At 48.2% G+C, this 22,373-nt stretch overlaps 1 protein-coding gene across 1 annotated transcript in view; it reads left to right on the top strand.

The window, feature by feature from the left end:
* The window catches only part of KANK4 (KN motif and ankyrin repeat domains 4), a 66,655-nt gene that overhangs the window by 35,690 nt on the left and 8,592 nt on the right, over window positions 1–22,373 (top strand). The window contains exons 3-8 of the mRNA XM_027584413.2: window positions 4,626–6,578; window positions 7,917–8,028; window positions 10,695–10,913; window positions 12,798–12,885; window positions 15,308–15,527; window positions 18,890–19,032. Of these exons, the coding sequence (XP_027440214.1) occupies window positions 4,626–6,578; window positions 7,917–8,028; window positions 10,695–10,913; window positions 12,798–12,885; window positions 15,308–15,527; window positions 18,890–19,032 (2,735 nt within the window). The remainder of the gene's footprint in view (window positions 1–4,625; window positions 6,579–7,916; window positions 8,029–10,694; window positions 10,914–12,797; window positions 12,886–15,307; window positions 15,528–18,889; window positions 19,033–22,373) is intronic.

Below are 22,373 nucleotides of genomic sequence, written 5' to 3'. Positions count from 1 at the left end.
ACTTTTCTTCCTCGCATTAAATACCTCTGATTCATTAGCTCACCTGCTGAACTTCACTATGTTCCTCAAGATAATCACTGTGGCATCTCCTTCCTTCCCTAGACCCCTTCAAATCCCCTTTTCCTTGCGTCTGTGAGTCTTAGGCTCATGACTGTGTTGCGGGTCATTTCCAAGGGTCTAGTTCTCTGGCATGCTTTCAGACCAAGACTCTGGAGGGAATCCTAGGTAGCTCTGAGCCTGTATATCTTACTTTTTTCTTCTCCCCTGACTCATTTTCCCAGTTCCTCCAGAATTATCTTCTTGGACTCTTGAGGCTGTCATTCTAACACAGAGCTAAATATTCCAAAGAATGAGCACACCCTCCGCAGATCCTCCCCTGCCCGACTCAGAACCAGCCCATTGTGCCTTTCTTGAGTACCTGCGCCATGTTCTGTCGCATTCATGCTAACAACCACAACAACTCTGTAAGTTAGGTATTATTATCACCATGTTACAAATGGAGAAACTGAGGCATAGGGGAATTCAATAATTTGCCCAGATTCACATAAGTAGGAAATGACAGAGCCAAGATCCAAATCCAGCCAGTTTGGCTATGTGTTCGTTTATCTAATCAGAAGCTCATTTTGAGCAGAGATGGTCCTCTTAATTAATTCTTGCCCTGGCCCAATGCCCGGAATTCTGAGCTCCTTCATACCTGTCACCAGGTAGAATTAAGAGGAACAGAGCCAAATGTGAGCACAGGTCTGCTGGCATATCAGATCAACTCCCTCATTCAAGGTCCAGCATTCCGTTTACACTGGGAGGAAGAAAAGGAACACAGTGGGGGTGGCGGGTGGAGCAGGTGTGTGTTTGTGTGTGTGTGTGTGTGTGTGTGTGTGTGTGTGTGTGTGTGTGTGTGTGTGATACCCCATAGTACTAGCTTAGGAAAGCACCTATGAAGTCCATCATCCTGGATAGCTGTTCAGTCTCACACTCCTTTGGTTTCCTTCAATCTCCCTTGTGGAAGATTTTGCCTTTGAATCTGCTCTTTCTTATTTGATGCTATTCTTGTATTTGTGCTCTGGACCTGCTCCCAGAGGCCACCGGGTAAATCAGCCTCAATTGAATTGAGGCAATAAGCAGATAAATAATGCAGCCTTTCCTTTAGGAGAGTTCTCTGCCTTCCGGGTCATAAATCTGCTCTCTGCTTAACTTTAAATATCTTCTCTCTGATTTGGCCTGTCTCTGTAATCCAGGAGGCTGCTGAGTCAACCACGAGGCCTAAGAGGACAGCTGAGCATAGCCTGGAAATCTAACAGAGAGCAATAGCCCTCAGTTACTGAAATTACCAGTGTGCTTCTTTGGGGGAAAGCAGGTTGGTAAAAAAAAAAAAAAAAAAAAAAGTTGTGTGGGTGAACGGGAACTTATTTGGTGTTTTGGCAGGGCTTGAGAAGTAGTCACTCCTTCCTGCCTGAAGTTCAGGTCCCTGGCACAGAAATGGTGGAACCCAGTGAAGACCATCCCGTGGGCTGTCCCCTGCCATGGTCATGGTATAACTGCCCACAGGCCCTGTGGCCTTACTTAGCATCGAGCCCGGTAGGCTTGATTGTGTCAGTGTGCACAATGTCAGCCTGCATGTGTCTAGTTGGCTTCGTTTAGTTCTTTGGAAATAACTGTACTAAGTACAGAGGGCCACCTGACAGCACGTGGCATTGACCAAAAGGAGAGATCTGTTGGGGAAGAGGGAAGAGGTCAGGCCTAGTGTGCCAGCACCTTTAGGGGAAAAGCAACCCCAAGAAGCTACCCCCAGGTAGCACCTTCATTTGCACCTTTTCTTTAAGTCCCTTTCCCTTCATTGCCTTTAGCGTCTCTTACCTGGAGCATGTCAGCCGGCTCCCATCTGGTCTCAGGGCCTTTGGTTTGTCCTTCATCCAGTCCTCTGCGAGGACACTCTTTGTGACACCACCGTTGATTACCTGAAGAGTAGAGTCAAGGCTTGTTGGTGTGCATGCAAGCTGCCCATGACCTGGTTCTTGCTGACCTTTCCAATTGTCTCCTTCTCCTGGTTCACTCTTCTCTACCACACATCACCTGCACTTATAGAACCCCAGAATACTGTGGCATTCCATACCTCTGTGCCTTTGCACATTCCCCAACATGTGTCTAGAATCTGCCCTGGCTATTTATTGCTGCATTACAAACACCCCAAAACTCAGTGGCTGAAAACAAGAATGTATTACTAACACAGCTTAGCTGAGTGGTTCTCACTTGGAGTACCTCCTGTCACTGAAATCAGATGAGGGCTGGGGCCGGAGTCATCTGAAGGTTAATTCCTGGCACCTGGGCTAGGATGGCTGGAACAGCTCAGGCTGGCGAGGCAGCTTTCTCCCTCTTCCCACATCACCTCTCTATGGGGCTCTTTGGCTTCCCCACACTATGGCAGGTCTCGGGGAAGTTGGACTTCTTACATGGCATCTGACTTTCCACTGAATGGAACTTACTGGCTTCTTATGACCTAGCCTTAGAATTCTCTCAGCATCATTTCTACCATATTATTTTGGTCAAAGGAGTCACAGGCCAGCTCAGATTCAAAGGGGTGGAGAAATAGACTCCTCTCAGTGTGGGATTCCCTTGACCGTATAGAGAGGGTGGGAAGTGATGGTGGCCATCTTGGAGATAAACAGCTACAATGTCTTTCACCCTCTTGTTCTGGCAAATTCCTGTTTGTTTATTTTATGCCCAATCTTATGTCACTTTTGTGAAGTCATCCCTCTCCTCCCAAGGCAGAATTAACCTCCTGAATAAACTGGGAAAATAAGTCAAGAAGGCTGTCTTTTGGGCACGTATCTGTTACCGTCCTTGGCACACATGTTGTACCTACTGGTGTTTCTCCTACTTGACCATACATTTTTTTTTTTTTTTTTGAGGGCAGGGCTGTTCCTGATTTATCTTTGTGTCCTTAGGATCTAGCTTAGCAACCAACACATAGGTCCGCAAAAAAAACAGTGGTTGAAGTGAGCAAATTGAATTACTACTATTTTGTAATTTTGCCCACAGGGCCCATTACCCTTGGAACCAAGCAGTCAGTCAGTCACAGAGAATTTATGGAGCTCCTCCTGTGTGCCCAGGCAAAGCAGCTTCCATTATGGGGCTTCATAATGGAGCTACCACAGAGAGGCCCTTTGTGTTTCCACAAAGATAATAACTACAATATTGAGTACACATGGATGTTCATCATTGTTCAAAGCACTTTATATGTATAAATTAATCAGTTCTCACAAGATTCTCACCTTGCTGTTAGTATTCCGACTGTATAGATGATGAGACATAGGGAGGCTAAGTAATTTCCCCAAGAGCCGAAATACAGACCAGGCTTTTGAATCTGCATTCTTGATCTCTGTGCTGCCCACTAATGTGCTCTCCTGAGCTAAGCATTTTGGGAGCATGTTTAGCAGAATGTCACAGAGATAATAAGGGGGATTACCTGAGAACAGACTGTTTAACCTGAAGAAGAGACTACTTGGAGACAAGTCCTACGGATTCAGTCAAAGGACTGACTTGTTCTCAGCGTCCTCTGCCGGAGTCAAGAAAACCACTGGTGCCTTGGCGTGAGGGAGAACTTTCTCACCACAATGTCCCCTGACAGTCTGGGCTGCCCTGAAAAGTCATGAGTCCCACTTCTCTTGGAGGACATAGGCCAGTGTCCCTTTGATATGGCCTTGTCCCTGACCACCTTTTATCCAGTCTGTGAAGAATGTGGTATTTCCTCACTTGCCATGAGTTTTTGTTTTTTAAATATTTTTATTTATTTATTTGATAGAGAGAAATATAGCAAGAGAGGGAACACAAGCAGGGGGAGTGGGAGAGGGAGAAGCAGGCTTCCCGCTGAGCAGGGAGCCTGACATGGGGCTCGATCCCAGGACCCTGGGATCATGACCTGAGCCGAAGGCAGACACTTAATGACTAAGCCGCCCAGGCGCCCCTTGACATGAGTTTTTGAAAGTGAGGTTCATGTTTGTTAAGCACTAAGCAGTTTTCAGGTGGAAAAGAGCATGGGCTGTGCATGATTACACACGCCAGTTCTCTCTGATCTTCATGTACCTGAGGGCTCACCCAGATGAGGATGCTTACATAATGTAAAAGGCATAACTCCTTGATATCTCTGGCTTCAGCAAGATTTCCTAGTATCCATTTGAATAATGCGAGGTTCTGTCATCATGTCGAGGCAATTGTGTACCTTATCCTTCAAAACCCTCAATATTCATAATTGCCAATTAGTACCCCGATCTGGCAGATTCCTGGCCACTTCAGTTCAGTCATTACATGACTCAAACCCAGAAAAACAGTACGAGACTATTTTTTTTGCTGGCCTGCTGGGAGATTCCACAGCAATAACTGAGATGAATACTGCAAATTGGAAACTATTTCCTCTACCTGTTTCCTTGCAGACATTGGCTAAGTACACACTGATTTAATAACCTGGATTCTCAGCATTGCCAGAAGACTGTGAGCATCTCAGCTTAATTTAGAGGCAGGGACATTTAGGAGAAGTCTCTCGCGAGAGCATTAAGTCTAAATCACACATATTAGGCCTCACCACCCATAATTCTTATTAACATTGTGCTTCCTTTTTACATGTCTCCCAGCCAAAGACCAGTCCTCTCAGGGGGATGAAGAGAAAGGCCCTCCAAAGAGCCACCCCTACTCTGTGGAGACCCCGTATGGCTTTCATCTGGACCTGGACTTCCTCAAGTACGTGGATGACATTGAGAAGGGAAACACCATCAGAAGGATTCCTATCCACAGAAGGGCCAAGCAGGCCAAGTTCAGCACTTTGCCTCGAAACTTCAGCCTTCCTGACAGCAGGGCTCGCCCCCATGCTGCTCTTCCCCACCAAAACTGGTCCCCAGTGGTGCTGAAGAAGGTGTCGCTGGGGACAGAGGAGCGAGCCCAGTCGCTGCCCCCTGGTGAACACCCACAAGCTTCTGCCAGTGGGAGTGAGGTGAGCTACCACAGGAAGGCCCTACTGGCGGAGACAGCCAGATATTTGGAGGCTGTTGCGCCCGGGGAGGCAGAACCAGCCCCCGGGAGTGGACGGCCCCAGCTCTTGAGAGCGTCCAGCATGCCAGCCACACTGCAACAAAACAGGGCCTCAGAGGACTCAAGCCTAAACTCAGGTCCCCCCACACCTCCAGCCCTCTCTCCACTTCAGGGTGAAGGCAGTGTCTGTGAAGGCGCCTTTGGCCCTGCAGATGGATTTGCAGGTTTTCAGAACTCCACCCCACGAGCAACAACCCAACCCAAAGTCAGAGAGTTTGGGGACGTGGTGCCAGGGATTCCAGAGCTGGTCCAGGAGGGCACCGAGCCTCCCGAGGACGAAGATGAAGAGGAGGCTCCAAATCCCCTCTCTCTCCCAAGTCCTCCCTTCTTATCTGAGGATGCACTTGTCGTTCTGGAGGATGAAGAAGACGAACACAAAACCAGAGAAGCAGAGGTGGTGGTCACCCCTGGCTCCCCAACACCCAGCCCCCCACCGCTGCCATCACCCATTCCTGAGAATGAGTTCCCCCTAGAAGAAATCGAGCTCAACATCAGCGAGATCCCACCCCCACCACCTGTGGAGATAGATGTGAGGAGCATTGGCATCCGGGTCACGGAGGAAAGCCTGGGCCTCCCCGCAGTGGATCCTGGAAGCATCTCCAGCCTGAAGCAACGGCTCTCTGCCCTCGAGGGTGAGCTGTCTGGAAGAACCGAGGAAGTGGCCCAGGTCAGAGCTGCCCTCCAGCAGCAGGAGGAGGAAATCAAGGCCAGAGGGCAGAGGATTCAAGAGCTAGAGCACACTATAGCTCGACTGGCAGAAAAGCTTAGCCACGAGAACACCAGAGCACAGAACACAAGAGACACTCGGGGCCACACTGATGCTATGGTCAACACTGACCCCCTCCATGGACTCTTGCCCAGGGAGTCCTGTGACAAGAGCACTGAGGTCAACCTTCTGGGCAGCACAGGATCTGAAAGCTGGAGGGCCAGAGGAGAGGAGAATGGCCTCTTAGTGGGGCAGGCCAGCCACAAACGGGGGGATCAGAGCCCAGCAGAATTCATGCCACCACCACAGCTGTCACTGCCACAAGGACCCGAGGTGGTCCTCGCCCCCTCTTTACCTAGCTGCCTCTCCACTGAGCTGAGGATCGAAGAAGCAGGCTCTGAGCAGGAGGGAAGCCCTCAGGTGGGAGCCGAGGGTCTGGGCAGGGGAACAGGGCGCTCTTCATGGAGCAGCGACAGAAAGACGCCCCCAGCAGGGCGAGAGGAGACCAGTTCAGAGCTGCCGGGGAAGGAGCGCCCGGGGAGGCCACCAAGCTCGCCCACAGATGCCACTATCGGCCAATACGTTAAGAAGATCCAGGAACTCCTGCAGGAGCAGTGGAGCTGCCTGGAGCACGGGTACCCGGAGCTGGCCAGCGCCATCAAGCAGCCCGCCTCCAAGCTCAGCAGCATCCAGAGCCAGCTGCTGAGCTCCCTTAACCTGCTGCTATCTGCCTACTCGGCCCACACTCCACCCCAGAGGGAGCCCCCGGCCCCCTCTGCCTCCCCGCCGATGGGTAAATACGGGTGCCCAAGGCGGGGAGCCATTTCTCCTTTACCTCATGAGTCAAAGGGAATAAGGATTTGAATTGCATGCATATATTTTTCAAAAGGTTCAAGCACCTCCAGGAACCCAGTGGAAGAAACACCAATCTATGTAACAGTGGAGGCCCTGTGCCCCTACTCTTGTCCTGGCTCTAAGGCTGGGACTGCAGGGCCACCACATATAAGCTGGCACAGATAGCACAGGGCACAAAGATGCCGGCCAGGATAGGCACCACGGGGGCCTAAATTCAGCCCCACTCCCTTGCCAAGTCTGCAGCACCGTGTCCACCCGGGCAGCGCTCATTTCTCACTTGCGTTGCACAAAGACAATGTCTAGGGCAAGAACGGCCCTGGCTGTGTGTGCTCTAAACCTCAGCCTCCCTTCATTGTTTCCTGGGCTCTTGCCTTCCTGTGGTCCTCTCTGGTTCTTGCATTTAGAGGTTTGCTCTAGCCTGGTTTTGAAGGAGCACTGTATTGAGATCTGAAATATTTCACTGAATAGTTTCTGTGCGTGCGTGCGTGCATGCGTGTGTGTGTGTGTGTGTGTGTGTGTGTGTGTGTGTGTGTGTGTGTGTAGGAGAGAGACGGAATGCTACATGTGGAAGTCAACCCTTGGGCTGAGCAGCACTTCTCTTGTAACAGATCACACACTCCTTTCTGTTGAGTAAAGTGGAACCATATTTTGCTTTGCTCAACGAGCAGTGTGCAAGTCTGCTTCCTGCTGCAGATCACGATTGGGTTGCTTTTTTCATTATTTCGGTGCTAATTCCAGTCTTGCCCATTGGAAAATGCCTCCTATACCTTTGAGCACAGCAAAAAAGACGTGCTCTTGCTCATGCGCCTGCCATGCCTACCCCACATCCCAGGTGTCACGTGGCACGTAAGCCAGGAAAGACCACGGAGGTGCCCTCGGGCCCAGGTGGGCATGGGAACAGGAGTCGTGTGTATGGGGTTCTGCGCCTGCCCTGCCGTTCACTGAGCAAGTCTGAGCCTCAGATTTCCCCTCGCTAAGACAGGGACAGTGATGGCACACGCACCACACGGCTCTTCTGGAAGAGTGCTCCAGGAACTCCACTCTGTCATCCACACACAGAGGGGCTTGTGAACAGGGACAGTTGGGCTGGTGTTGACCAGAAGGCCGGGCCTCCTCAAGACCTTCACAATATCTGATTTACATGATCTAGATCTCTGTCCCTTTCTCCCTCCGTGCATGCCTTCGGCCTGTCTCCCCTCAAAGCAAGAGTCCCGGTTTTGCTGCATTCTGGGGCATCCCCAAGATCATTCTAACCTGTGATGTTGTGTCTACCTAGAGATCTCCCCGTCGACCAGCCTTAAATCCATAATGAAAAAGAAAGACTATGGCTTCCGTGCAGGAGGTAATGGGACCAAAAAGAACCTTCAGTTTGTTGGGGTTAACGGTGGGTAAGCATCGCTCGTGAAGCCCAGACTGCCCCCCTCCACACTACCTATCCTGCTGTGGTCCTTAGCACTCGCTTTTCCTAGGGGGAAGCATCTGGTTTCCATTTTTCTTCAAGGGAATTAACGGCCCTTGAAAACTCCCATCTCGGGTTTGCATGTGTTTGGCTCCTTGCCAGCTGTGGTGGTCTGTTGGATCCTGTGCTTTTAATGTCTCGGCTTTGGTGTCCCTGGGGACAGGGTTCCAGGTGGCTTCTGGGAGTTTGGGGAGCACATGGGCCCTTTACAGAAGACATTTAATCTGAACCACAAGAGTGAAAGGAGGACAAACTCTTAATTTGTTGAACTTCAAATTTCACCCATTTATTTTTTTTTCTTCCTTTTACTAACTTACTGCAAACCAAACCAGCATTTTTTAGGATGAAGAAAAACAACCAAGGTCTATTGACTCGGAACATGAAGCAAACCTTATATATTCTAGAGAGTAAATCACTGGATTTAGAATGTTTTCTAAATCAGTCATTCAACAAACACTTATTAAATGCCAACAAATGTGTTAGGTGTCAGGGATAAAGAAGTCAAATAAATCCTTGGTCCCTGCCTTTAGCTCATAGTTTGGACAGGGCAGAGATAGGACAAGAAGTAAAGAGAAAACACCAATCTGCTGAGATGAATTCTAGTGAAGAAGAGAGTGTGGGCCCAAAGGAGGGGCACCGGACCCAGCCAGTGGTGGGCCCCGGAGGTCGGAACCCCTGCTAGTTTGGGTCAGACCAGAAGGGAGACACCAGATTTAAAGAAGGGTGACGTCACTGTTGCAGGCTCTGTGAGGAAAACGTCAGAAATAACGACATGGGATGTCACAGGAGAGTCGCTGTTGCCATTCCCACTAACGTCAGACTCTGTGAACCCAGGAGAAGCAGGTCCTACCCCTCCCCTGCCCCCGGCAGTGCCCGCCCCGGGCCCAAACCTGGAAGTCCATCCGTAGCTATTGCTGGCCCCATTGTCTACCATCGACTCCCGCCTGTCTTCCCTAAAATGTGCCAAGTGAGGCCCATCGTGGGGCCCTTGCATTTGCTGTCTTGTCCTTCCGACTGTCTCCCCACCGCCCTTACAGTGCCCTTGTCCCAGATATTCTTCAGTATTTGTCACTTTAGTGCAATGGTTCTCAACCTTGGCCACACCTTGGAAACCCTGAGGGAGCTTTAAACATACCAGTGCCTGAGTTCCCCCCCCCACCCCCCAAAACTCCGGCTTCATTAGGCTGGGGTGCTGTGCAGATATTGGGACTGTATACACCCTCAAGTGATTATAATGTGCAGCCAAGGTGAAAAACTTCTGGTCTAATTAACATAGGCCCTCCACCCATTACTCTAGTCCATGGTCCTTTATTATTTTATTCATTGTTCTTATCACTATCTAATTATCTTGTTTACATGTTTGTTTTCTGTTTTTCTCTACTAGCAATAGAAGCTCAATTAGGACAGGGACTTTGGTATAGCATTAAGAACAGAGTGTGGCACACAGTAGGTGCTCAATAAATTTCTGTGGAATGATTGAATGGACTTCCAGGTGAAGTTTTTATGGAAGCAACTGTAAGAGAAGAACTGCTTGGTAAACATAATGTGTCCCCCCTTCTCTTAGTCACAAAAGCAAAAGGTTGTTCCAAGCACAACAGAGGAAGAAATATCTGTGGTTTAAACAAGACAGAATATGAGCATGCCAAGGAGCAGCCTGGCTCTGCAAATCCAGTGAGCATGGGGGCCTTACATAGGGGCCAGCATCCAGAGAAAGGGCCTAAGGGGGTTCAATGGAAGCTGTGGCCACTGGTCTCCCCTGGTCTCTGTGGCAGTGTTCAATGGCCCCAGAGCCTGAAATTTTCATCTTAACTGCAGGATCCTCTATCAGGGGGTCTCCTGTTGACCATCAGCAGAAGGATCCATAAATCTGCCAGGACTTCCCTCTGTGGTCTGCCACCTCAATGGAGTCGCACAAAACTGAACCTAAGGATCACTGCTGGGGAGGGTGGGCCACGAGGCAAGGGGGCCATGCCCTTGCTTTTGCTGTTGCAAGCAGTAGCTGAATAGGCCTCAGCCAGGACACGCAGATGCTGGGTTCAGGCACCCGTCTGTTCGTGTTTCCTACGGAACACTGCTGGGAAGAGACATAGATGGGTCCTCCCATGTCAGATGTAAGCCTGGCTGGAACAGGGGGGGCGAAAGGGAAGCTTCACAATCACCCAGAGACGTGGAGATCTGTCCGTCAACTCCCAAGAATTCAGGGTGGGAGTGGGGGGCGTTTGCCTACATCTGGGCCCCTCTAGACAACACGTTAGGACCCCAGAAGCAAATGCTTTTGTGAGAATCTTGGATGGCTTATCTGGATCATCCGAATGCACAGGCCAATTAGGGCATGGGCTATTTGTGTGTTCCCTGCAAACAGCTTAATTATCTTTTCTCCCCACATGGCGTCCGGTGTCAGGCCACAGCTCTTGACCACACCTTTCTCTGACGTAAGGTTCCTGGGAGTCCCCTCACCCAGGTGTGCCGATACAGAGAATGGAGGATGTGGTTAGCAAGCTGGGGATTATTATCTGAAGCCCACCTGGTTCTTATTTGTGTTGACCTGGACACCGGGCAGGAAACACAATGAGTGATCTTTGTCTCCTTCTCCAGCTACGAGACCACCTCAAGTGAGGAGACCAGCGGTGAGGACACCTCCCCGGAAGAAGTGTCAGACAGCGAGGCCGAGAAGAAATGTGATGGCCCAGAACACAGGCGTGGTAAGGAGGCCCACCCTGCCTACAAGGCTGGGCTGAGCATCCCTGAGGGCACCAGCACCACAGGCCAGGAAAGTGGGCCTGGGGAAGAAGTCCCCCATCCCAAGGCTGAGAGGTGAGTCAGATGGGTACAGATGGGGGCACCTGATCTCTGGGAAAGAGCAAGGGCACTTCTTCATCCTTTTATTCTATTATATTTGTTCATTTGTTCATTTGTTCATTCATCTTTCTATCCAATCACCAGTGTTTCCGGAGTTTCTGATCTATGCTAGGCACAGATGTAACTCCTGCCTTCGTGGGATATACTGTCACACACAGAGCTCTACCTGTCAAGCTAACATCGTCCCGGGCCTGGAAATGTGAAGGACTTTACATGTACTATAATCCTTTTAATTATCCTGCAAAGTAGAAATTATTATAATCCCCACTTTACAGATGTGGAAAAGAGACTTAGAGAAGTTAAGGGACACAGCTGTGTGGGGCTTCTGACCCAGGTCTTGTCTGATTCTCACCCACGTGCTTTCTTGCCTCTCCTGTTGGCCATGTTTTTTCCATATATTTTTTTATTTTTATTAACATATAATGTATTCTTTGTTTCAGGGGTACAGGTCTGTGATTCATCAGTCTTACACAATTCACAGTGCTCACCATAGCACGTACCCTCCCCGGTGTCCATCACCCAGCCACCCCATCCCTCCTGCACCCCTCCACCCCAGCAACCTTCACTTTGTTTCCTGAGATTAAGAGTCTCTTACGGTTTGTCTCCCTCTCTGGTTTCATATTGTTTCATTCTTCCCTCCCTTCCCCTATGATCCTCTGTCTTGTTTCTCAAACTCCTCATATCAGTGAGCTCATATGATAATTGTCTTTTCCTGTTGGCCATGTTGACATAACCCCATCTTTTAAAGAGATGCGAGGTCATGTCACCTGATGAAAAGCAGCCCTGTCTTTGAGGCTGGACACACTTGGGTTCAAATCCCATGTCGGCCACCATGTTCCTTTACATAAGGTGCCTAAATTGTACTTGCCTCCGATTCTTCGTCTGTAGTATGTGGGTAGCAGCCACCTGATAGGTTTGATCTGGGGACTGGATAAGAAAAAGCATGTAAAATGCCTAACACAGTGCCTGCCATAGACCAGGCTCTCAAGAAATAGTAGAGGGGAGCCTGGGGGGTTCAGTCAGTTAAAGTGTCTGACTCTTGACCTCAGCTCAGGTCCTGATCTCAGGGTCATGAGTTTAAGTGCCACATTGGGCTCCATGCTGCGTGTTGAGGCTACTTAAAAGAAGAAGAAAAACAAGTAGTAGAAATAAGGAGAGTAAGTCCCATTACCAACATCACCCCCGTCAGCGGGGTGGTGGGGGAGTGACGAGCAGTGAATGGGACTCACTGGTAAGCAGGTCCACAGGGCTGCTCAACATGGCAGCACTATACAGACATGCTGAGGGCAGAGCTTCCTGGTGACCAGTGCCATCAAGTCCCACCCCAGGATGGTCTGTCTGCTCTTACACTGACACAGGAAGAGCGCCCAGCACCGAGAGCACCCCAGCTTAACTGAGTTTCATTGTATTGACTCTATTAGCATTGATGGTATCCTTCATGAAAGAATAACCTGGAAAAAATTGCTGGTAGGGATTGGGTTCTCTGGATTTTTCAAGTCACTTAGGCAGGAAATGTTTTATCCAAAGTCAGGAAGACAGCCTTCCCTCTTCCCAGCATGTCAGGAATTGCAGTTAGTCCCATGGCCCCCAGAATGCTTTGGTGATCTGCTCCCGCCTCCTGAAAACAGCAGGATAAAAAGGGCAATGTGCTTGACTCACTCTTCAGCAGAGTTCAGAGGCCAAGCCTTGTCAGGAGGCTGCATTCAGCGGAATGCTCCTTGCCTGGGAAGTGGCCCAGTGTGGGTGCTTCAGCTGCTGAGAATCGAAAGTCAAGCTACGGGATTACTTTCTTTTATATTAATATGAAAACTGATATATATATGTATTTTTTTTCTTTAGATATAAACCCTCAGAAGAATTCCTCAACGCATGCCGGGCATTGAGCCAATATCTGCCAGAAACTGGGGCCACCACCAACCAACTCTTGGTACTGTGATTTTTCACTGTCATGGAAGGATGTCCCTACTGTTTAAGCTGTTAGTTCTGACTGGGTGACTTTGGTCCCTTGCCTGAGGCAGCGGTGTGGATGTGCATGGAATCCCTTTCCTCTGGGTGCCCTCCTTTGCCCAAACTCTGCTGCTGGGGTGATGATAATTATGCTGGAAGACAGGACCTGATGCATATGCATCAGGGAGCAGCCTGGCGCTCAGAGGCACTACGGAGCGTTATCAGGCATTGCACCTGGAAGTCCAGCATAAAACTGTATGTGGCTTCAAAACCAAACCAAACCGTGTGTGGCTTGGGCTCAAAATCACCTCACAACTGGAGAGAACTATGGGCAGAGTGAAGAGTATATGGAATGGGAACCGGGGGTTCTAGTCACCAGACAGCTGCTACTGAGATATTGAGCAAGTCATTTCACCGCTCAGAGCTTGTTTCCTCATTAAGAAAATGAAGGTGGGTGGTGGGCAGTATGTCTTCATTACCCTCAAGCCCTGGTATTTAATTCTGTAGTCCTTACTATGTGTGGTTTTTTTTTTTAAGATTTTATTCATTTATTTGTCAGAGAGAGAGAGAGCACAAGCAGGGGGAGCAATAGGCGGAGGGAGAAGCAGGCTCTCCGCTGAGCAAGGAGCCCGATGCGGGACTCGATCTCAGGACTCTGGGATCATGACCCGAGCCAAAGGCAGATGCTTAGCCGACTGAGCCACCCAGGCGTCCCTTTACTGTGTTTTTTTTGTCACGAACCTCTGGGTCAAGAGACCAAAAGCAAAAAAAAAAATATATCTGCTTGCTCCTTAACACCTTCGTGGCCCACAAGGAATTAAACATGTAGCCATTAGGTTTTACTTTTATTCAAGAGATCCTAGCGCAGACACGTATTCCCAATTCAGGAGAGCCAACCTGTCAGTGAGGCCCTGACATCTAATAGCCTATAAGCATTTTTAAAGCCCATTTTGTTCTCCTTTGCAGAAGGGCCTTAGGGGTAAAAAAGCGATTAATTCAGCCCAACCCATTTTGATTATTTTATCTTAGCTGATTTTGCAAAACAAAAACAAAAACAACCAGTGTGTGATGTGAATGTTGATTGAAACTCCTGTTACTTAATCTTAAATGAATTACGGAATTAAGCTTTATGTTCCTTAATATTAGGATCTTTCTCCAGATTCTCCTGAAGATTCCACAGGAAAGGGAGATATTCTGATATATAAAGTGTTTCAGCCACAAAAGATTCCACTGTTTCTGCGTAGAAAAGTGATAGGGGAGGGAAGTCTGGCTGGCTCAGTTGGTAGAGCATGCAACTCTTATCTCGAGGTTGTGAGTTCAAGCCCCAGGTTGGGCATAGAGTTTACTTAAAAATAAAATTAAAATTAAAAAGAAAAGAAAAGCGATAGAGGATGTGCAAACCTGACACCACACCCATATTAGGATCAAAGTACCCCTTCCCCCACCCCACCTTAGAGACAAAGCAGGTTGTACAAGGGCCTCACTCTATAGAGCCATGGGAGGTTAGGGACACAGCCCTGTTTCATTCCCATTTTGTAGACAGGACAGGTAAGTTTCAAAAAGACTATATCACTTCGAAGGTCACACAGGTGAGCTGGGACTTAAGCCTGGCCACATGGGTTTAGTGACTCCAAATCCAGTTCCTTTCCAGAATGAGTGTGAAATCACATCGCCACACTTTCTCCTCCCCTTCAGATAAATAACTTAAACATGTTCTATTTTAAACATGTAGGTCATATAACACACAGAGTTGATGTCATTCACTCTGGAACTCTCCTCATTCATGGTTCCAAAGGAGCTACATACTGCAGATAGTGGGGTCCTGCCATGGGTTGTTAAACCATTTTCTCTGAAGGTTCTAGCAAAGCTTAAAAGCCAAAAATAATTCAAGCACAGCTGTTTGGGTTTTATTTCTAGCATCAGTTGGGCATGTTGTTTATCTTAGGCTTTCAGCATGCGTCTTCCCCATTAGTAAAATGTTGTGACTTGCTAGCCATGCCTATTAAGAACACACAAAAGTCCTGGTAGGGTCCAGGCTGAGGTCAACATAGGCCGGCTATATGTGTGTGAAAGACAGGGCCTTGGTTATGCTGTATGTACAGGGGTTTGATCTAAACGCACGGTAGATTCAAAGTGTCACCTGGAAAAACGCTTTGTCACTGGTATTGTTTGCTCTCCCAGACCTCTTTCTACCTCACATGGGGGGCTGTTCGCACAGGTTCCAACCCACCTCCTGCCCCAGCTCTGACCCCTCCAGGAGTAGGTCACGTGGAGTTAGAGGGAGCTGAGGGGACAGAGGTGGACGCATCCAAAGCTGACTTCTTCCAGTGGAAGCTAACAGCCCAGCTGGAGCCCCCCAGGCCAGGTGACCTTCTGGATTTGGAATCTGTTGGTTATTTCAGAGGCAGCGCTTGAACACCCTCCGTCAAGAGTGGTTCCGCGTCTCCAGCCGGAAGTCGTCGAGCCCTGCTGTGGTGGCTGCCTACCTCCGAGGGGTCCAGCCCCACTCCCCACACTTCCTGCAGCTGCTGGTGAACTTGGCTGATGGCAATGGGAACACGGCCCTTCACTACAGCGTGTCCCACTCCAACTTCTCTGTGGTGAAGCTGCTGCTGGAGACAGGTCAGAAATGGTTGTGTCTGCTCAGTCTGGGTCCCTCCTTGAGGGGCCATTTTGGTATCCACTTCCTTCCAGCATGAGACTCTTCACTGTCCTGAGCTCCTGCTGTATTCTAGTACTGGACTAGACCACCATGCCTTTATCATGGCACTTATTCTTCACAACACCCTTGTGATAGAGGTGTCATTATCCTCATGTTGTGCGGGACAACATCACGCAGCCTAGGAGTGACAGTGCGGACAGATGGGTGTTGGGGCTGGCTGAAGGCGTGTCCAGGCCCAATGGCATCTGTGAGTTTAGGAAGGTTGTATGAGGGATATCTAGGAGGGTACCAATAAGAGATATAAAACCCCAAATGATCTCCATGGATTAGGCCCTCTGCTGAGCACTTGGCATGTGAGATCTTGTTTAATCCTCAAAACTCCTGTTAAGAGGGATGATTATCCCTGTTTTATAGATGATGAAAGTGAAAGTGATGCTCAGAAAAGTCAACAGACTTGTGTGATCCTGAGAGCACGCAATGACTCAATGTGTTGCTGGGGTTTAAAGGTGATACCATTGGTTTGTTCTTCTCATTCCCGGCATCCAGGAATTGGAGCACGTGTTAGATCTGTAACCCTTATTTAGGAGGCTGGAGGAGGAGTTTAAATGAGCATCAGGAAGTCTGAATTCCAGATCCAACAGCTTTCCCCCAACTTGGATCTTATCCACCTTTGCTTAAATGCCTCCCACAGCTTTCCATTGCTCTAAGAATGAAAGGCAGCTTCCTCAGCCTGGCCTTCGGGAATCCTGGATGGCCTGGCTCCCGCCTGCATTTGCTACCTCAATCATCACCATGTAGCCCCCTTCCATCCACTCCAGTCACATGGCCTCCCACTCACCAAGTTCATTCCCTCCGTAGGACTGCTGCCTTCTCTTTCTGTCTGAATCCTTCTCCCTGAAGCCCTTCTCAGTCCTGGCTCCTTCTCATCACTCCAGTTCTCCAAAATTCTGTTAGGCAGCGTTGAGGGCTTTTTACCTGAATGGAAGGGTGATGTACCTAATGACAGCCTAAAACTCTTTCTGCTTTCCACACCATCAGAGGAAGATAAAGTCACAACTCTAACATTGAGCCAATTGTACTCGATTTCAGTTCTTCATGGATTCATGGACACCATAAAAGGGGTAGCTCAATTGAGAAAGGCACATAATTAAATGGAACATACCTCTGTGTTCTGTGCATGTAGAGCCTCATCTTGAAGCAGCTTGGACTTGAAGCCGGTTAGAAGTTCTCCTGGTGGGCCAGGCCAGGCCAGAGAACAGGCGGCCTAAGCTTTGGTTGTTACGCATTTCTGCTGGTGTTGACTGAGAATCCATTCAGTTTTCCTCAACCCTAAAGTGATCTGGAAGCTTTCTGTTTATCATACTGATACAGCTAAAATAGCGATAAGCATAAAGTATGAAGGGGAGCTGGAGAATGGGGTGAAGTACCATTACTTTCCTTCACTGTAGAAGGCCTGTTGAGGAGGGCATATTGGTCACACTCTGAAACCTAGGCACGCAGTTGTGAGGCATTCAGAAAGCACATTACAAACCATAAGGGGCTACACAGAAGTGACTCATCATGATTGAGTATAGAGCCAACAGGTGCACCTCCGCCACCTTAGTCCTTAGTGATGCACCTTTATTTTGCCAGAACGCCACTACAGAGGAGAAAGCTTGTGGAATTGGAGCATGCTCAGTCAAGAGCCTTTCCCCTCGCCTCCAGGGACGGTTGGCTCACTCCCTGGTGGCTGCTCAGAAGCATCTGCTGTGAAAGCCCTGGGTCCTCAGCCCCTTTTCTGAGCCCCTGGGCAGGAGTCAGTCCTTAGTCTACTGAGTTATAAGTCATGTTTCTGAAGAGACTAAAGAGAACTGTAACCTGAGGACTGTTTACACCTCTTAAAAGCAAACATCAAATAGTCGTGAGAATAACAAGGCAATGCAGATATTCCCATCTTTCTCAGGGCAGAGCTGTGAGGCAATGTGTGTGGTTATATTCAGCTTTCATAGCCCAGCTGGTCATGACAGTGGTCAGAATGAATTTTTTTTGTATCCAATGGCATCCTGGTATCACGATGGCACATTTCTGAAAAATTGTTTGAGATGGGGTGGGGGAACTGTCAAACCAATATTGTTTTTTTACCCAAGAACAGAACTCCTAAGTAGCCCAGACATTTTTTCATAAAAAAACAGATTTGTTACAATGAATACCTAAGTCTTCATGAGCAAGTAGCAAGGCTATAAAAACAAGAATACTATTCTGGACAATAATAGTGAAACAGTTAATGCTTATTGAGTGTTTGCTATGTGCTAGGTGCAGTTCTAAGTGCTTTCAATATATTAACTCATTAAATTTCACAGTAACCCCATAGGTTCTATTATCACAGTAACCCCATAGGTTCTATTATTCTCCCCATTTTACAGAGGAAATGCTAAGAAAGGCTAAGTGACTTGATCTACTGAGACAGTTTTTTTATTGTCCAAAAGAGATACGTAGGTTTTTCAGATAAGCAACAGTATGGGGAAGATTCTGTTTACCTCATGGTACTGCCCTTATGGGGTGGGATCGTTTATACAACGGATAACAGGCTGATGATCTCCTATGTTGCCTTTGGTGGAGAGGGATATGAATGCATATCCCTAGGGTTACAAAGCAGACATTTCTTCTGAGTTCTCAACTAATACTTCATCTTAAAAATATGCTATTTTTCATTCTACTGTGAAATGTATTATTAATATAAAAATGCTTGGAGGCTTTTTTTCTCCCTCCATTTTTCAAACGAAATGGTTATTCCTGGAAGACTTCCTATGTTTATCCTGTGGCATTTTTCAGGCCCCCCGGTACACTGGCCAACATATCACTCGGCCTTTGGGAAAGACCTGAAGACTCAGCCGTCAGCTTAGGAGTTACACACAACATAGGGTAAAACCTAAAATGCACAGCTCTGGGTGCTGTGTGGCCGGGTGAGTGATGGGCTCTAGAGCCAGACAGACCCACGTCCTGGTCTCGTTTCACCTTCACTTGGGCAGTTTATGAAGCTTCAATGACCTTCGGTGTCCAGAACACTGCTTTAGGAAATAATCATGATCATTGCATCCCTTGGCCATCTCTGGACCTACTACCATGGACCTTCTTGCTGGGTAGCTTCAGAAAACTTGTAAAGAAAACTAGCCACTTTTAAAGGCTGCTACAAATGTAAACACTGACTCCACCACTGGGAAAGGACTGTTCTGTACCATGGCCTTTTAACCAGCAGGCAGTTGGCAGATGTTGATCAGGCTAAGCAGAAACTCACTTCTGCTCCCTTGCGAGCTAGTCCAATTGCCCACTGCTCCCCTTGCAGGTGTCTGCAATGTGGACCATCCGAACCGAGCTGGCTATACTGCCGTGATGATCACTCCCTTGGCTTCTGCAGAGACCGACGAAGACATGGCTGTCGTCTGGAAACTCTTAAGAGAAGGAAACGTGAACATCCAAGCTACTCAGGTAGGAGGTGTGAACATGATCCCCTCTTTAATAAATATGGGTACCTCTCAGTTTTATTCTGCCAGTGGGCTGAGAAATTCCACAGAGATCCATGTAGAGTTTTTAACCCAAGAAGGCTGGGCCCTCCAAATGGCATCTGTCCAAAGCCTGTATATTTGGTCTCCTCAAAAGCTTCTGAGATCCAGATAGGCTAGGATGGAGGTCAGTGAGCTTGTCATCTATGTCCTGGTCCACAACTGGGCAAAGTCCCTCTGGATCTGACTTCTTGAACGAAGTGATCCCACAGTTAGCACCAGCAGGAGAAGGCATGAAAAGGCTGAAAGCATTTGCTAGTTGGTTGCACAGGAAGCCCCTGCAGGTGACCCACCTCAATCATGAATTAGAAAACAGTTCAGAGGGTTGGCATGTCTCTGTTCAGCTTCCGGGTCCCTCTACTTGACAACACAGAGTAGGGGTCTGGTCCTTAGCCAGTAGGGCTTTGCGTTAGACAAGGCTCCATAGAGAACAATGGGAACTCTTCAAAAGACCACGTACCCATCTTTGACCAATATGAGAACAACACAGTGCATGCAACTCTCCTTCTCCGTCCCCCACCCTGAGTGATTAGAGATGTAGCCTAACTATCAAGAACTGTGAAGGGTGTGAGATTGTACTCTACCTTAATGTTAACAAGTTAGCATGCTACAGTGTCATGGATGCTGGTAGAAGACATGAAACTCCTGTGCCAGAGACGAAGGAGAGTGTATTATTCACAGCAAGAAGAGTAGTCACAGCATCAGTATTTATACCAGTTCTCTGAGCCCCAATTCCCAATTCCCATAGGGCAGTGTGAGGATGGCCAGATCCCTGTGCATAGAGTGGGTTATATTACTGGATAGGAACCCTGAGCATAGGGAACCTGAATCTTTTATACTGGATAGTGAGTATGTCTGCCCTCTGTTTTGGAGAAGATACTATCTCTCTCCTTCCAAGGCTGTTCACTGTACCAGCATCTTTAAAAAGACTGTCTAAATTATCACGATTTCATTCACATGTGGAATTTAAGAAATAAAAGAGAGGATTATCGGGGAAGGGAGGGAAACTAAAACAAGACGAAAACAGAGAGGGAGACAAACCGTAGGAGACTCCTAATCATAGGAAAGAAACTGAGGGTTGTGGAGGGGAGGGGGATTAAGGTGATGGGCATTAAGAAGGTCATGTGATGTAATGAGCACTGGGTGTTATAAAAGACTGATGAATCACTGACCTCTACCTCTGAAACTAATAATACACTGTATGTTAATTAATTGAATTTAAATAAATTTTTATTTTTATTTTTTTAAGATTTTTATTTATTTGAGAAAGAGAGAGAGAGAGCATGAGAGGAGAGAGGGTCAGAGGGAGAAGCAGACGCCCCACTGAGCAGGGAGCCCGATGTGGGACTTGATCCTGGGACTCCGGAACCATGACCTGAGCTGAAGGCAGTCGCTTAACCAACTGAGCCACCCAGGCGCCCTAAATAAATTTTTAAAAACCCCAAAAATACAAAATAAAAAGACCATGTACAACAGCAAGGCAGGTAATGCCTCATTCACTCACAAGGTGTGGAAAAAACTAAGAGACCCATAAAAAAGTGCCTCCCAACAATATATTTAACTCCCCTGTCCACCCCCCGACAAAGTGACTGCAGATGGTAGCCTACCCAGATAGAGGCACTTTGCACACTCCATCTAATAGCAATTCTACTGGTGGCAAGAAACAGACATTTGTAGATCACTTTCTGTTTTTCAAAGTATTTTCACCTAGAGCTCCTACACCACTGGATTTAAAGAGAGCACAAGCAGGGGGAGCAGCAGGCAGAGGGAGAGGGAGAAGCAGGCTTCCGCTGAGCAGGGAGCCCGATGTGGGGCTCGATCCCAGGACCCCGGGATCATGACTTGAGCTGAAGGCAGATCCTTAACCAACTGAGCCACCCAGGCACCCCTCTAAATTGGTCCTCTGGCAAGAAGGGATCCTCACCAAAATAAAAATCAGTGCCCCCCCCTTTTTAGAGGGGGTGGAGTGCAGCAGAGGGAGAGGGAAGGACTCTCAAGCAGGCTCCACACCCAGTGTGGAGCCTGACGTGGGGCTTGATCTCACAACCCTGAGATCATGACCTGAGCAGAAATCAAGAGCTGGATGCTTAACAGACTGGGCCGCTTTTTTATAGAGGAGAAAGTGAGTGATGCTCTAGGAGGGTGAGGGGCTCATCCCAGGTTGCTAAAGGAGGACGGGAATTCATAGCTGCTACTGCTCCCTCCAGCTCCCTCCAGGGCTTCTCCATAGAGGAGAGCAGTAGGGATCAGGTCAGTAAGAGTGAGTTGGGAGACTGGGAGTCTCCTAGGCTAAGCTGTTTCTTTCTTTTTCTATCTCCAGGATCAGCAGAGCGCCTGGCATATAGCAGCAGTCTATAAATATCATTGACTTAAATTGTATAGAATTGGACCAAGAGGGAGGTGAGGAAGACAGGAGAAGTCAGGCAGAGGGGCAGACAAGAAGACAATCTACACATGTCATGTGGCTTTCAGTGGAAATCTCATGGTCTGGTTGGTCCAGTGAAGAAAGAACCATTACGGGGCCCCTGCGTGGCTCAGTCAGTTAGGCGTCTGCCTTCAGCTCAGGTCATGATCCTGGGGTCCTGGGATCGAGTCCCACATCGGGCTCCCAGTTCAACGGAGAGTCTGCTTCTCCCTCTGCCTCTGCCCTGCTTATGCTCTCTCTCTCAAATGAATAAATAAAATCGGAATGGAGGGAGGAAGGAAGGAAGAACCACTACTTCAGGGCTGAGTATAAGCAACCCAAAAGGCAAACAGTCTTCTCTGGACAGATCTGTATGGGTTCTAGAGAAATGGAGAACCAGGACACCAAAGAATACATTCCCACATACTGAGCATTTGTCATACATTACCTCCCACGCTCATAACAACAATAATAGCTAACATATGCAGAGCACTTGTTAAGCACTCGGGTCTCACAACAACCCATAAGGCAGGTAACTTTGTTAAGCACTCCCATTTTACCAGATCAGGAAAAGTCACTGAGAGGTTAATTTGTCCAGATTCACACAGATAATAAGCAGCACAGCCAGGATTTTCCTGATTGCAAACCCCCTTTCTTTTTTCTAAGCCCCAGCATTCTGGGCGGGGAAGCATAATCCATCAGTGACTGCAGATTGGCCCTTACTCAGTGAACAAACACATCAGCAAACATGTCCTCAGCACTTTCTACGTGTAAGACACGGCACTCAGAGATGCAGGGGATCTGAAAGGACAGAAAACAGAAAGGTTGCCTCATTCTCACAACCTTAAAAAAGGCTGATGTCC

Source organism: Zalophus californianus, chromosome 4 (assembly GCF_009762305.2).
Source record: "Zalophus californianus isolate mZalCal1 chromosome 4, mZalCal1.pri.v2, whole genome shotgun sequence".
In the NCBI taxonomy this organism is placed as follows: domain Eukaryota; kingdom Metazoa; phylum Chordata; class Mammalia; order Carnivora; family Otariidae; genus Zalophus; species Zalophus californianus.
This window is presented reverse-complemented; position numbering and strand designations above follow the sequence as displayed.